Below are 13,682 nucleotides of genomic sequence, written 5' to 3'. Positions count from 1 at the left end.
ACATCCTCTGTGAGCCTCAGGCTCCCACCACCCCAACCCATGCTGCTCCTCATCCTCTGGGGACCAGCCACGCTGCACAGATGGGGAAGGATGACCAGGGCAAGGTCAGGGGCCAGGCTGGTAGAGCTGGCTGTGAACTCAGCACTTCTGCTCTCTTCCTCTCCCAAGACTCTCCAGCTGGAGCACCTTGCGCAAGCCTTCTGAATGCGGCGACAGCTGGAGAGAGCTTTTGAACAAGGCCGAGAGGGAATCAATGACCAAGCCAAACGTGGGAGAAAGGGAAAACAAGCCTCTGACCCCTGCAGGGGCTAATCCACTCTCTGAAAGTCTGGGAGCAGGTTATCAAGGCAGGACAGAAGAGTTGCTAGATTTTCCTGAGCATACACTACGTTTTCTAGGGACTGCTGCTCAGCAAAAGAGAGACCGGGAAGTGGGGTGAGACTCATCCGCTGAGGAACCAGGAGGTCCAATTCCATTGCCACTGCACATATAACCAGTGGTTCCTGCTGAAAACTCCAGGGCCCAGATTTCCAGAGGTTAAGGCCACACACAGATGGGGAATCCAGATGTCACCTGCATTCTCTATTTACCTGCCAATGCCCCAGTGCACCAATAATGATGGCTTAATTTTTCCACTTTATAGACATAAGACAGAGAGTGGTTATCTTGCTCAGTGTCACACAAGTAGTAGAAAGCAGAATGGCGAGGTTGAGATGACAATCTGGTTTTGTTTTGAAAGGGGAATCATTTAAGAAACAACCTTGAAGACAACCAAGTAGATCTGGAGGGAACAAATGACAGGCGAACAACATCACTAAGACTGAGCTGCTTCCTGGGACTGTGAACCCTTCTCTGTGCCTCTGCTGCACCCTTGCTCTCCGTGGGGCTCCAAGTCCCCTACTTTCTTAGGGAGGGGCCAGGGTGAGCCTCACAGGACAGCTAAGGAACTTTAGCTGCCTCCAGGGTGTTTCAGTAATTCAACCCCTGATAGGGCCGGCTCTGGTCTGAAAGTCAGCTGCTAAGTTCTAAACAATGGCAAGGGGTGTGGGTAGTGGGGGAGGTTTATGAATTAAAAATAGATGCTAGTAATCACCAGGGAGCTTGCAGAGAGCATGTGGGGCTATGTTTACTAGAGAGAGAAGAATCCCTTCTATTCATGCCCAGAGACCAGGGTGGAACCACCACCAGCTTATCACACCAGCCAACGGCCTCTGGGTTTGGGGAAGTCAGCTGACCATGCAGGGTTTACTGATGGCTGGAAGACCCCCTTCCTCAGGACATAGAGGCACCCCCTCTTCTCAGCATCCCCCAGGGCCACGCCCATCCCTGGGGGGACAGTGCCAGATCAGAGAGGATGTATAACTGAAGGGGAAATTGCAACCAAGAGACAAAGCCACCGTCCTTGGGCTGAGGCAACCCGCTCATGATGGAAATTGCATAAAATGGTCCCTGGTGGTTTTAGTGACTTCAGATCTCAGTCTGGTCTTGTGGACATGCTAGAAACATGGGGTCTAGTCTCCTCTCTGCCATGAACTGGCTGGGTACCCTTAGGCAAGCAGCCTCCTGATTCCTGTAGGCCTCAGTCTGCTCATGTGTAAAATGGAAATAACAGTACCTGCTCTGACAACTTCACAGGGATGTTATTAGGAGTAACCAGGGAGTATATGTATGACAAAGCTTTGGAAAGATGAAATTTCTAAATAAGGATATAAAGGTCCTTATTAGGTCACAGGAATAACCATTTTCCCCATTCCCACCCTGAACCCAGGGACCCTTCCCCCAGTGAGCTCACCCAAGAGTCTCCTGGCCTGTCTTCCACCAGCAGCAAGAAGAGAACCCTGCCTGCCTCCTGGATACCGTGGGGACAGTGTAAAGACCAAACAGGAGCCTGCGGAGAAGCTCCCCAGCTGATGGGCTCCCCACCCCGTCCCCACTGCATTCCCAATCAGCAAACATCAACAAACCCTCACCAGCCTCCAAGAAAGTGCCCACCGCGCACCCACTCACACAGCCTCAGGACTACAAGGTTCCCATTCTCCCTCCTCGCTAAACAGCTCTAGGACCAGAGACCCTGGCTTGACAGGACTGTACTAATTTGACTTTTAAAATGCATCCGCTGACTCGGCAGTGAGAGGCGGACTTGGCAGCTGCTGCAAGCAAAATACTTGCTCACTGAGAATTCCCTGCGGTCCAGTGGTTAGGGCTCGGCACCTTTCACTGCCGTGGCCCGGATTCAATCCCTGGTCGGGGCACTAAGATCCCACAAGCCACGCTATGCGGCCAAAAAAATAAATAAATACTTGCTCATTAAGGGCTGAACAACTGGTTCATCCTGTGGGTCCCTCTGGGTCTCCCTTCCCTCCACAAGGCCACATTTCCCTTTCAGCCGACACATCCAGATCTCACTCTTGGCACAGACTTTCTCTGTAGTTGAAACTAAGCTTGCAGATGGTCCAGTGCCATCGTTTTAAATACTCTCTATATGCTGACAACCCCCAAGTGTCTGCCTCCAGCCTGGGTTTCTTCCCAAGACTCCAGACTCCAACATCTGACTGCTTATTTGGTCTCTCCATGTGGACGTTTAACAACCATCTCAAACGTAACGTGTCCAAAGACTAGCTCTTATTGCTGCCCCACAGCCCCTCCAGATATCTGGTCCGTGTGCTGTCTTTCCCATCTCAGTTAACGGCAATTTCTTCTTTCCAGCTGCCAGGCCAAAAACCTGTGAGCCATCTCTGCCTGCTCCCCTTCTGTCGTGCCCCAAATCCATCAGGAACCTATGTAGCTTGATCTCTGAAGCGAATCCAGAATCCAGCCACTTCCCCCACTCTCACCCTGCAGCAAGCCACTGTCAGCTCACCCCTGGAGGCTTCCAACAGCTTCCTAGCCAGACTCCCTGCTCACGCTGTGGCTCATAGCCTAGTCTCCACAGAGCAGCCCAAGCGGTCTTCTTCAAGGGTGTCACTCATCTGTACAAGACCTAATGACTTCTCATCTCACTAGAGAAAAAAGTCAAAAGCCCTTTTCCTGGCCTACTAGTGATCTGTAGCCCTCCCTGCGCATCTTTTAAAAACTAACAAAAACCAGACTGCCTCAACCAATATTGGCCTCCTTTCTCCTCCCCGGAAGAGGTGACCCTCCACTTCCAGAATCTCCTCAATCTACTAAAACTGGCTACTTGCCACGGTTATCAATGACCCCCACTGCTTGATACTATCTATGTACATTTCCAAATCCAGATCTGACCTGTCACTCCTGCTGCATTTCACTCCGTTGAATACTTACTTCCTCCCTCTTTAAACTCCTTTCTCCTTATACTTCGGCATCATTTCTCTCCAGGTTCACTCCTGCAGACCTGGCTGCTCTGCCCCTTATACGTCGTCTCTGTCCTTGGTCTCAGCACCCTCGACACATGCCCTTCGACCGTCTCATCCGCACCCAGGATTTCAAGCTCAGTACTGGCTCCCAGAGTGCTCGCCCCAGCCCAGACCTCTCCCCCAAGAACCCCACTGCCAGTTGGTGCTCTTTAGATGGACAGCTCCCAAAGGCACCTGCAATTCAACATGTCCAAAAGTGAACGCATCACTTGGCTCCCAAAACATGCTCCTTGGGCTTCCCTGGTGGCGCAGTGGTTGAGAATCTGCCTGCCAATGCAGGGGACACAGGTTCGAGCCCTGGTCTGGGAAGATCCCACATGCCGCGGAGCAAGTAGGCCCGTGAGCCACAACTACTGAGCCTGCGCATCTGGAGCCTGTGCTCCGCAACAAGAGAGGCCGCGATAGTGAGAGGCCCGCGCACCGCGATGAAGAGTGGCCCCCGCTCGCCGCAACTAGAAAAAGCCCTCGCACAGAAACGAAGACCCAACACAGCCATAAATAAATAAATAAGTATTTTTTTAAAAAAAAAACATGCTCCTGTGTTTCCTCAACTAAAGAATGCCCCATTCCTAAAGTTGCTAAGCCAGAAAACTAGAGTCCTCCTCTACTCCTCTTCCTTCGTCTTCCATGTCCACTTTCTTGCCTATACTATTGATGAGAACTGCCAAAGGTCTTCTGAATTTATCTCTGCCTCTCCATCCTCACTGCTCAGCCTAGACTCCGGCAATAGTTCCAATAACAGTTTCTTTGACTCCACTCCTGTCCCGCTTCCTAATCTACTGTCTACACTAAGACCCAAAGGGACCTCCTCCTGCCATTTTCCTGCCTAACACCCTTTGATAGCTTCACACTACCCCGGACTCAACATGGCAAGGCCTTTTGTGATCTAACCCCTGCCTACCTATCAGCCCCCAAAAGTACTGGACACTCCAACGACAATGAACCCCGGGCAGTCCCTGGCATCAGCTCGCTTGCCTTTGTACACACTATACCGTTCCTCCCCCCACCCTTCCTCCCAATTCTCTGGCTAAATTATACTCCTTCTTCAAGATTCAGCTCAATGGCTTCCTCTAGAAGGTCTTTGCCAACAAGCTCCCATATCCTCTATCACAGCCTCATCACCCTACCTTGTCCATTCACCAGCCTGTCTCCCCTCTATTCAGTGAGGACAGTACCTCCGGCTTATTCATTCTTATAGCACATAACAAGTATGCAAGAAATATCAATACTTATTATATGAATAAAAGAATGAATATAGAAATTCAGAAAGTACCAAACTAGATTTTCTCCTTACCCAACAGCCCTTCATGGACTCTTCCTCTATCTTCTTTGGTTGGTAACAATAATAAAAACCATACTGTGCCAGGCTCCATTCCAAGTATTTGACATATATGAACCCATTTAATCCTAGAGCAATTCTACTATTACTATCCCCATCTTCAATTGAGAAAACTGAAGTACAAAAAAATTAAGTGACTCAGGCAGTAAGTGGCAGAACCAGGGTTGATGCTAGTCTGTGCTCTCAACCACTGCATGTATTGCCTCTTGAGAGCATGTTTAAGGAAAACAAACCAAAATTACTATCAGCCTGAGCAAAAGATAATTTTCAAAAACAAATCCCCAAACAAACAAAAATCAGCCTTTTGGGGATCATCTCTTGCTTTTGGCTTGTCCTACCTCTGGCTCCTTCCATCAGACACACAACTCTGCAGGCGGCAGCGTGTCCACACCCACCAGGCCAGGCCCCAGCTCAGGTCCTCAAGGCCACAGGCCCCTGCGCAGGTGGCTCCTGCCTCTGAGTAGCCCGGACCCGGAAGGCCCTCCTCTTGCCCCGCCTCACCTTGTCGCTGAGACCCTCCGCCTCCTCGGCCAAGAGGTTGCCACCGTCAGCCAGCAGCAGGGCCGTGTCAGTGGTGGAAGAAGACCGGGGGCGGCACTGGTGCTGGTGCAGGATGGCGGCCAGGCTGCTGTCCTGGGGTGTCTTGCGTAGCAGGTGGGGGCTGCCGCGCTGAGGCTCCAGGGAGCTGCTCTTGGTGCGCCGGCTACTGCCCCCGCTGCCGCCACTCCCACTGCTGCTGTGCAGGCTAGCACCCCGCTTGATGGAGGGCCGGGAGCGGATCTGCTGCAGCACGCGGTTGAAGGCAGTGGGCCTGGCGGGCAGGTCGTGCAGGGACATGGCGTAGGAGACGCGGTGCATCTCCGGGGAGCGCTCCTTCTCGTCCGGGGAGTCATGGTCGGACATGCCCTGCTGATGCTGCTGCTGGGAATCCTGAGACGTCTGATGCTCCCTCTCGCGTGACCGGCGGCGGCCGTGGAACAGGTGCTTGAAGCCGTGGCCAAACATGGAGCCCTCTGAGAGCTGCTGGATTTTCTTAAGGAGGAAAGATGAAGAATCTGGTGAGTGGAAAGCTCTCGAATGCCTAGTCGGTTGCGGGCAGAGGTGAGGGGTCCATTCCTGGGATATGAGTGTAGCTCCTACAGCCATCTGAATCTGGACGATCCCCATGAATGTCCTGTCATGCCTTAAAGGTCACCTTGCAGAAAGGTGGCAACCAGACCAATTCCTCTCATTCACACAGAAATGTACCCGTATGGCTTCCCACAGGACATTCCAAATCCACACATGGTTCAGGATTACTGGTCATGATATCCTTGTGGCTATAGTCTGGGGCTCAGTGGCACGTGCGGGCAGCACTTGGCTCATGAGGTTTATCCCTCTGGACTGATTCTCCCTCCATCCCCTAGTCCCTTTCTCCTTCCAATTAGGTCCTTCCTCCAGATGCTCTTTTGGCCCACCAAGCATCCATTTCCAAAGACGCCTCATTGCAACACTCCCTGGGAAAATCAGGGTCATACAATCAGGTTATACAATTGTAGCAGATATTGCTAATGACCTACCCAATAACTATTCTCCTTTTTTTCTTACCAAATTGCACGGCCTTATTGTGCCATGCTAAAAATCCTTGCTTCATCAGACCCCCTTGCAGCTAGGAGTAGACACGTGACATAGTTTGGGCCAATGAAAAGCAAGGTGAGCGTTTCTGGGGAAACTTTTGCTTACCTAATAAAGGTACTAGCCCTTTTCACTTCTTCCCATCTGGAATGTGGAGGTAATGCCTGGAGATGCAGCAGCCACCTTGCAACTGCAAGTAACTGGCCTGATGATGAAGACCTACACACAGATGGTAAAGCCCCCAACAACAGGCCTGGGAACTTGATGGCCCGATGGAATCACCAACCCAGCTGTGAATGTCTACCCTGGGATTCTTGGTTCATGAAATAAACAAGTCTATCTTTATCTATACAACTCTAGAATAATTTCCTCTTATTTATAGCCAATCTCATTCCTGACATAGCAATAAAATAAATTTTACTGAAGCTTCCGAGTTGGTGAATACTTCCACATGCCAGGAGAGTGGCACACCCCAGTCCCAGGGCCACAGAAGCTCCTGTACTCAAGACCTTCCAAACCTCACCGTATGTGCCTCTTCATCTGGCTGTTCATCTGTACCCTGTACAATAAACTGGTAAATGTTAAAAAAGTAAATAAACTACCTCAATGGGCATACCTTGTAGTGCGGTCAGTAAGGTGACCACTTCTTTAGAATACGGTCTTAGTGTCTTTCCACTCAGACTGGAACAAACCAAAGGGGCTCTGGAGCCCAGTGCTGCACTGGCCCCGGCTTCCCTCTTAGCTCTGCCGCTGAGATGCTCCACCTGCTCCCCAGGCAGCACTGCTCAGCGAGAGGCAGCCCCACCACCCGGCCAGGGCGAGGCAACGTGTGGGATAACTCCAGACAGCTGCTTCTGTCAGGGGGTCGGCTCACGTGGTGGAGCTGAACCCTCGGCAGAAAGCTTCAGAGCCAACAGCAGGAGGGGTGGGACTTTGAGGACCAGGTGAGAACGCCCATTCTGTAACTCCTGAGAGGGAAACTCAGAGCCCAGCCACATGGGGTTCAATGTCTTCATCTGTAAAACTTATCACCTCAGGAGGCAGCCTCGGTCACCTAGGAAACCTTGCAAAGAATTCCAAGTACTGGCTTTTCTTTTTTTTCTAGAAACAAACTTACAGAGCAGAAAACTTGAACCATGCAGACACCAAGGAGAAAACCAGCTTCAGATCTTCTGAATTAGCTGACCCCACTCTCACTGTTAACTTTACACCTCAGCGTGCTTTGTGCAGACACTACTGTAAGATGTAAGCTGCACTTACATCTGATGTCAATAACAATATGCACACTACTGTGGATTATGTCAAAGTGCAGGATTTTCATTTTTCACCTCGTTTGAGTAGCCCCACAATCCTCAAAGTAGATGGGGCCCCTGTAAAACCCATTTTACAGGCCAGATAAGTTATATCATCACAGCTCACCGTGAACTAACGGTTTACAGTTTTCAATATGCTCTTTCTCCTGCATTCTCTCACTTGATTTTCCCAGAAACTAATAAAAGCAACAGCAGCAACATTTCCATTTTTAGGTGAGGAAATTAAGGTGACCATTACTCCTTCTCAAGAATTTAATCCTGGGGCAGCCCCGCAGACGCTAGGTTTCACAGTGCCAGGTCTCCTGATGGGAGCTACCATCTCCTCAGGGCCAGCCTGAGGCAGAGTCTGCTCAGGGTAAAACCACCACATCCAAGGCAGGCCGGACTGAGGAGTGCACTCCGCCAGACTTAGCAATGGCCAGATCCTGCAGCCTCTGGACCAGGGACAGGCCAGGACACCCCCCTCCTCGTCGGGCCCAAGCTGACAGCAGACCATCCTCCAGGCATCGTAGATGGGGCCAGCTGGCTCTGGCATTTGTCCAGCAACTTCTGCCAAATGGTCACATTACATATTACAAATTGTCTTTCTAGCATTCTATTCCAAGCCTCTTTCCCCTCTCCCCACCACTCCTAACCTAGCTTCTCCAACACTGAGGCCCCTCTTCCACATCCACTCAGATACAGGGTTCCCTTCAAGACGGCACCACAGTCCCAAGGCATTTCCTCTCCCTGAGCCCCAGGAGAAAGGGGTAGGCACTGGGGACAGCAGCCACCACTGTCTGCTATACTGCACTGAATCCTAAAATCCTTGGTCAAATTACTTTTAATATCATACAACAGCATTTTTCAAAGTGCTTTCCAATGTATGCTGTCACTCTAACCTGACGCTAGCCTAATGTCACAGAGCATCAGTGTCTCCATTTTGCAGATGAAGAAACTGAAGCACAGCACAGTTAAGGGGCTCATCCCAGTCACACAGAAGAACCTCCAACTTCTAGTCTAAGTTACCTTCACTGGCTCACACACTGATTCCGAGACTAAAGCAGATACAGTATTTACGTGTGTCCCAGAACAGTATCACAGGCAGGATCAAAACAAAACAAAAATGCCTGGGCCACGGGGGGTTCCGCCCCCTGAACTGCAGTGGTGAATCTTCCCGTGCCACACCGTAGGACTGGGGCGAGACCTGTAACCAGTGTGGGTCTTCCTTTCCCACCTTCCCATCTGTTCTGCAGGTAAAGGAAAGCCAGGGTGACCCCAGGACCTTTGCCCCAGCAGCGCTGAGGAGTCTGCTAAAGTCTATGGTAGAGATGAAGGAAAAGAACAAAAAAGAAGACAAAGAATAATGGGGGGAGGGAGATGGCTCCAAATGCAGGGGGTTTTCCTCACTTATAAGGTGCAAGGCAAGAAAGCAGGGTAACACATGGGCTGGGCTGTTTCTGCATGTGGGTGTCAGGGAGGAGAGAGTTAAGGAGTTTTGACATAACACGGTAAGTGTTCAAAAAAAAAAAAAAAAAGAAACCAGCACATACACATAACCAGCCACAAGTTTTGGAAATGAGGAAAACCATGGTGACTAGCTTGAGGGAACTCAGCCACCAACGCGGCAGAAAGCACCACCTGCTCTGACTAACAGGTTCCAGCTACTAAATGTCACTTGCTTCTCCACATTGACTATTGCTTTTCCCCCGCTGCCAGAAACCATTTTGGTGGCCAAACGAAGCCGTGTATTTATTAGGGGAAGAGAGCTGAGATGTTTCAGAGTTAGAGATGGGACACAAACAGGTCTCCCGATCCATGAGCACGAGCAAGGGCTGTCCCAGAACTGCCCAGAGGCCAGAAGCAAGGCAGAAAGGAGAGCATCCTGGGGCCAGGTGCCTGTACCTGGGCAGGTAAATGAGAGAAGTTTGCTGTCGTTCCCTGAACTATCTTTAAGGGCAGAAAGGGTGCCGCCTCCTTGGAGTGCCATCGTCGTCTCGGGAAGAAAGGGTAGACTAGATGGTTTCCGAAAGATCCTTCCTGAGAAGGCTGTGGTCTCTGAACAGCTAGGCTTCATCTCCTTTCCTCCCTGGGTGTGGGTCCCCCAAAGGGGAAGTCTGCTCCAAAAGCTGCAAACACAGCTGCCTGAGGTCAAAAGTAAAATGCTTCGGGGTGCAGTGACTTTGGCACCATCTGGTTAAAAACAGCCGAAAGCAGCTTCTAATTCCTCCAGGTCCCTGTCTTCTTAACAACTCCCATTAGAGCTGAAAGGATCTGTAAAAGTGACACTACCTACAGTTAATTATCCCACCTGGCAGCTGACTGCATAGCTGACTGCACATCCCCTCCTCCTGCCTGGGTTTGAAACTCCCTCTGCCCCACCACAGGTCCGGCTGGGAGGGTTCAGGGGGTGATTGGGTCACCGTGAGCCTTAGCAAGCCTAGGTCGCCAACGTTCCTCTATTTACAGGGTCTCTATGGAAACAGGGCCAGCATTAGAGAGCTAATCGCTGTAAAAAACCCACAGAGTCCTACTCTTGAAATACAAAGTGGATTGCAGAAGTCTTCAATTGCCCTTAAGAGGCCTTGGGTGGGGAGCCTGGGGTTGGAGCGGGAGAGGAACTGCCACCCCAGGTTTGGCGCTGACGGCCACAATGATGAAGAGTGAGCGGCTGCAACTGTTTCTCTTAGAAACACAGTGAAGAAAGATTTTTGGAAGCATTTTTTTCTTCCCCAGCATCCCAGCTGACATTAAACAAACAGATCTCAACTCAGGGGCAAGTGATTTCCCCATTCTCAATTTTAGTTTAATTCCTCGTTCCTTTATTGCTCAGAGAATTCTGCCTGAGCCAATGCAAGTCAGGCAAGGTGACCTCATGCAGCGGATCTGAAGGCAGAATCAGCTCAACATTTATCAGCATAAAAGATTCTTTTTCTTTTTTAATGATTTTTTTTTTTGATGTGGACCATTTTTAAAGTCTTCATTGAATTTGTTACAGTATTGCTTCCGTTTTATGTTTCGGTTTTTTTGGCCGCGAGGCATGTGGGATCTTAGCTCCCCAACCAGGGATTGAACCCACACCCCCCGCACTGGAAGGTGAAGTCTTAACCACTGGACCGTCAGGGAAGTCCCAAAAGATTCTGATTAAAGTTATCTTCATGGTGTGCCCTCTCTCTGCCTCTTATCCTACACCCCGTTCACTGCCCCCCGCTCCATACAGCCCTGTCTGACTACGCCGGTCGAAAGTGACCTCACCACCCTGCTCTGAACTCCAGAGCGCTCGTCATCTACACCACTCATCTTGCAATTAATCATGTTCTGCCTTGTGACACGGCTCTGTCAAACGGTTATCCAACTTTTCACCTGCTTCTGGATGGAATCCTCCATGAGCAAATGGAGGGCAGGAGCTGTATCATCTATTATCTTTGTGCCCCCAGTAGTAGGGGGAGAGACCTTAACACAAACATGGCCAATGCTACTTAATTATTTTTTGAGTGGAAACTCTGCACATCTACAAGACCATCTTCAAAAGGCGATTTAATCCTTAGACAACTATCTTTTCCAGAGATTTAAAATGCTCATTCGCACAGTTTTTTGTGTCTAACCCAGATCCCTCCTGCTGCAGTTAAAACCTTGTCTCAGTCTATCATCTTAGTAATTGCCTGGAAAAGGATGAACACAGACCCAGGGGCCCAAATGTGTTTCCTGTCCTCACAAATGGCTCAGGTCAAGACTTAATGTTCTCACAGCCAGCTTTGTTTTCCAGGTGGACATCATTCAGCCAGCTTGGCTGGAATAAGGAAGCCTTTAGCCATTTGGTTTGAAAAGTCAAATACTGTCTTTCTCACAAAACATAACTGCGATCCCTCAACAGCTTTGTTTTAACTTTTCAACACGGAGAGAGGCTTAAGTGTTTGGCTGATAAAGGGGGACCCTGTCCAGTATGGCCTCATTCTAAGAATGCACCCTCCTCATCCATGAGCATTTCAAAGCGAGACATCTTTCTTAGAGGAGAGATGAAAATAGGCATGAATTTAGAGTTGGCCTCCAAGATCACCACTGAGAAGCCACCTGAGATATTTTTTCCCCAGCTCCTGACACCCACACTTTTTTAAAACTTCAACCCCAAATTCAGGTCCTATCAAATGTTTCAATTCCTTGTTGACGGAGAGATTCTTGTTAATGGGATTGGCAGTTAAGACAATTAAATACACGAAAAGTAGCACATTCTGTAAATGCCGAGCCTGCACGACAGTTCCCACTGGAACAAGGGCAGCTGGGAATTCATCTAGAACCCAATATGTGGCAGGAGAACAGACAGCTTCATTCACCACATGCTTTCCTGTTGGCCACCAATTCCTCCCAAGCCCATATCCAGGGCTGCTCTGAAAATTCCTGATGGCAGAGGGGGTAGGAGAGGGGCAACCCCAGGTCTCAGGACCCTCTGCCCTCCTCACATTAGGTCCAGGTGGGACAAATACAGGCACCCTCCGCATTCTTCACCACCCTCCACTGTCCCTGGCTATTTACAGGGCTGGGGAACTGCTGTCCAGTCAAAAAAGGGCACTGGCCTTACAAGGGACCTGGCACTTGCCCTTTCACTTCCCCCACTTAGAAAGTGCCCTCCTCTTCTTTGGTAATTAATGTTTCCACCCTTTAAAACTTTCTCTAAGTGCACCTCTTCTGATGAATCCCATATGTTTCTGATTCCATCAGTGATGCTGGAAGCACCCTCAAACTTACATGTGCTTCGACAGATGACTTTCTTGCAAGTGTTTCACTCTGTTTGCCTGGAGGCAGAGGCAGTGCCTGCTGCCGAAGAACTGATTTCCCATTTCCTTGTGCTTAGGTCTACCGCAATCCTACCTCCCCTGATGAAACATCTCCCAGGGGTCCTGCTCCCACCTGAGACTGTGGGAGTCTTCACACCTGAACATATCACCTCTGAAGGAGAGCTGGGGGCCTCATGACGCAGCAAGGCCACAAAGAGCCCTGCCCTACCATCGGAACCCTTCCCCAGGGTCCCAGAGCACACACAACCCTCCATCCCGCCCGCATTCCCATGAAGTCGCCTGTCTTCTCCATTGAAAAAGTGGAGAAACTGAGGCCCATTAATTTTACTAAAACCCTGGGCCTTAAAAATAAATAAATAAGAGAAAAATAAGCAGGGGCTTCTTGGGAATGTCAATGTTCTCTCTCTTAACTTGGGTGGTAGGTAGATAGGGTGTCTGTTTTGCTGTTGTTATTTAAGGGGTACATATGTTTTCAGACACTTTTATATGCACGTCGTGTTTCACAATTTAAAACATGCCTTCCCCCCTGAAGCCATCAGTATCTGTTAACCCATGAACCCTTTGCCAGCAGGCTCTCTACTGGACCGCTGAACGAACAAGGGGCATCGGGCGCAGGTGACGCACCTGTGATCAGCACAGGCTGCGAGCCAGCAAGGAGAATCATATAGGATTAAGTTGTGACTTTCCCTCAGATCTTTGGTTTCTAATCGCTCTTCACTCTGAGCAGACAGGAAGACCAGTGAATGGTGTGGATGAAAGAACCCAAATGAGTCCTGAGTCCAAAGCACTTCGAGGGGCTTCCCTGGTGGCGCAGTGGTTAAGAATCCGCCTGCCAATGCAGGTAACAGAGGTTCGAACCCTGGTCCGGGAAGATCCCACATGCCACAGAGCAACTAAGCCCATGCGCCACAACTACTGAGCCTGCGTTCTAGAGCCCCAGAGCCACAACTACTGAGCCTGTGTGCCACAACTACTGAAGCCCGCGTGACTAGAGCCCATGCTCTGCAACAAGAGGAGCCACCACAATGAGAAGCCTACACACCGCAATGAAGAGTAGCCCCCGCTCAACGCAAATAGAGAAAGCCCACACTCAGCAACGAAGACCCGGTGCAGCCAAAAATACATAAAATTTAAAAAAAAAAGCACTTCGAACCAGGACTGGAATGGTGCAATTCAGAATACCCCCTTCTTCTTCCAGGAAAAAATATTAGTACTGTTCAGAAATCCCTGGAGAAATTATTTGCAGGGGCTTTTGTGAGGGGATAGA

The 13,682-nt window shown here is 50.0% G+C and overlaps 1 protein-coding gene across 3 annotated transcripts in view; it reads right to left on the bottom strand.

The window, feature by feature from the left end:
• Positions 1-13,682, bottom strand: part of TMCC2 (transmembrane and coiled-coil domain family 2) — a 36,882-nt gene that overhangs the window by 19,079 nt on the left and 4,121 nt on the right. For 2 of the 3 annotated variants that reach the window (XM_007182797.3, XM_057536153.1), the window contains exon 2: positions 5,218-5,748. The exons of the other annotated variant lie outside the window; for it this stretch is intronic. In XM_007182797.3, the coding sequence (XP_007182859.2) occupies positions 5,218-5,748 (531 nt within the window). The remainder of the gene's footprint in view (positions 1-5,217; positions 5,749-13,682) is intronic. 3 annotated transcript variants of the gene reach the window in all.

This window comes from Balaenoptera acutorostrata, chromosome 1, assembly GCF_949987535.1.
Source record: "Balaenoptera acutorostrata chromosome 1, mBalAcu1.1, whole genome shotgun sequence".
Lineage (NCBI taxonomy): Eukaryota > Metazoa > Chordata > Mammalia > Artiodactyla > Balaenopteridae > Balaenoptera > Balaenoptera acutorostrata.
This window is presented reverse-complemented; position numbering and strand designations above follow the sequence as displayed.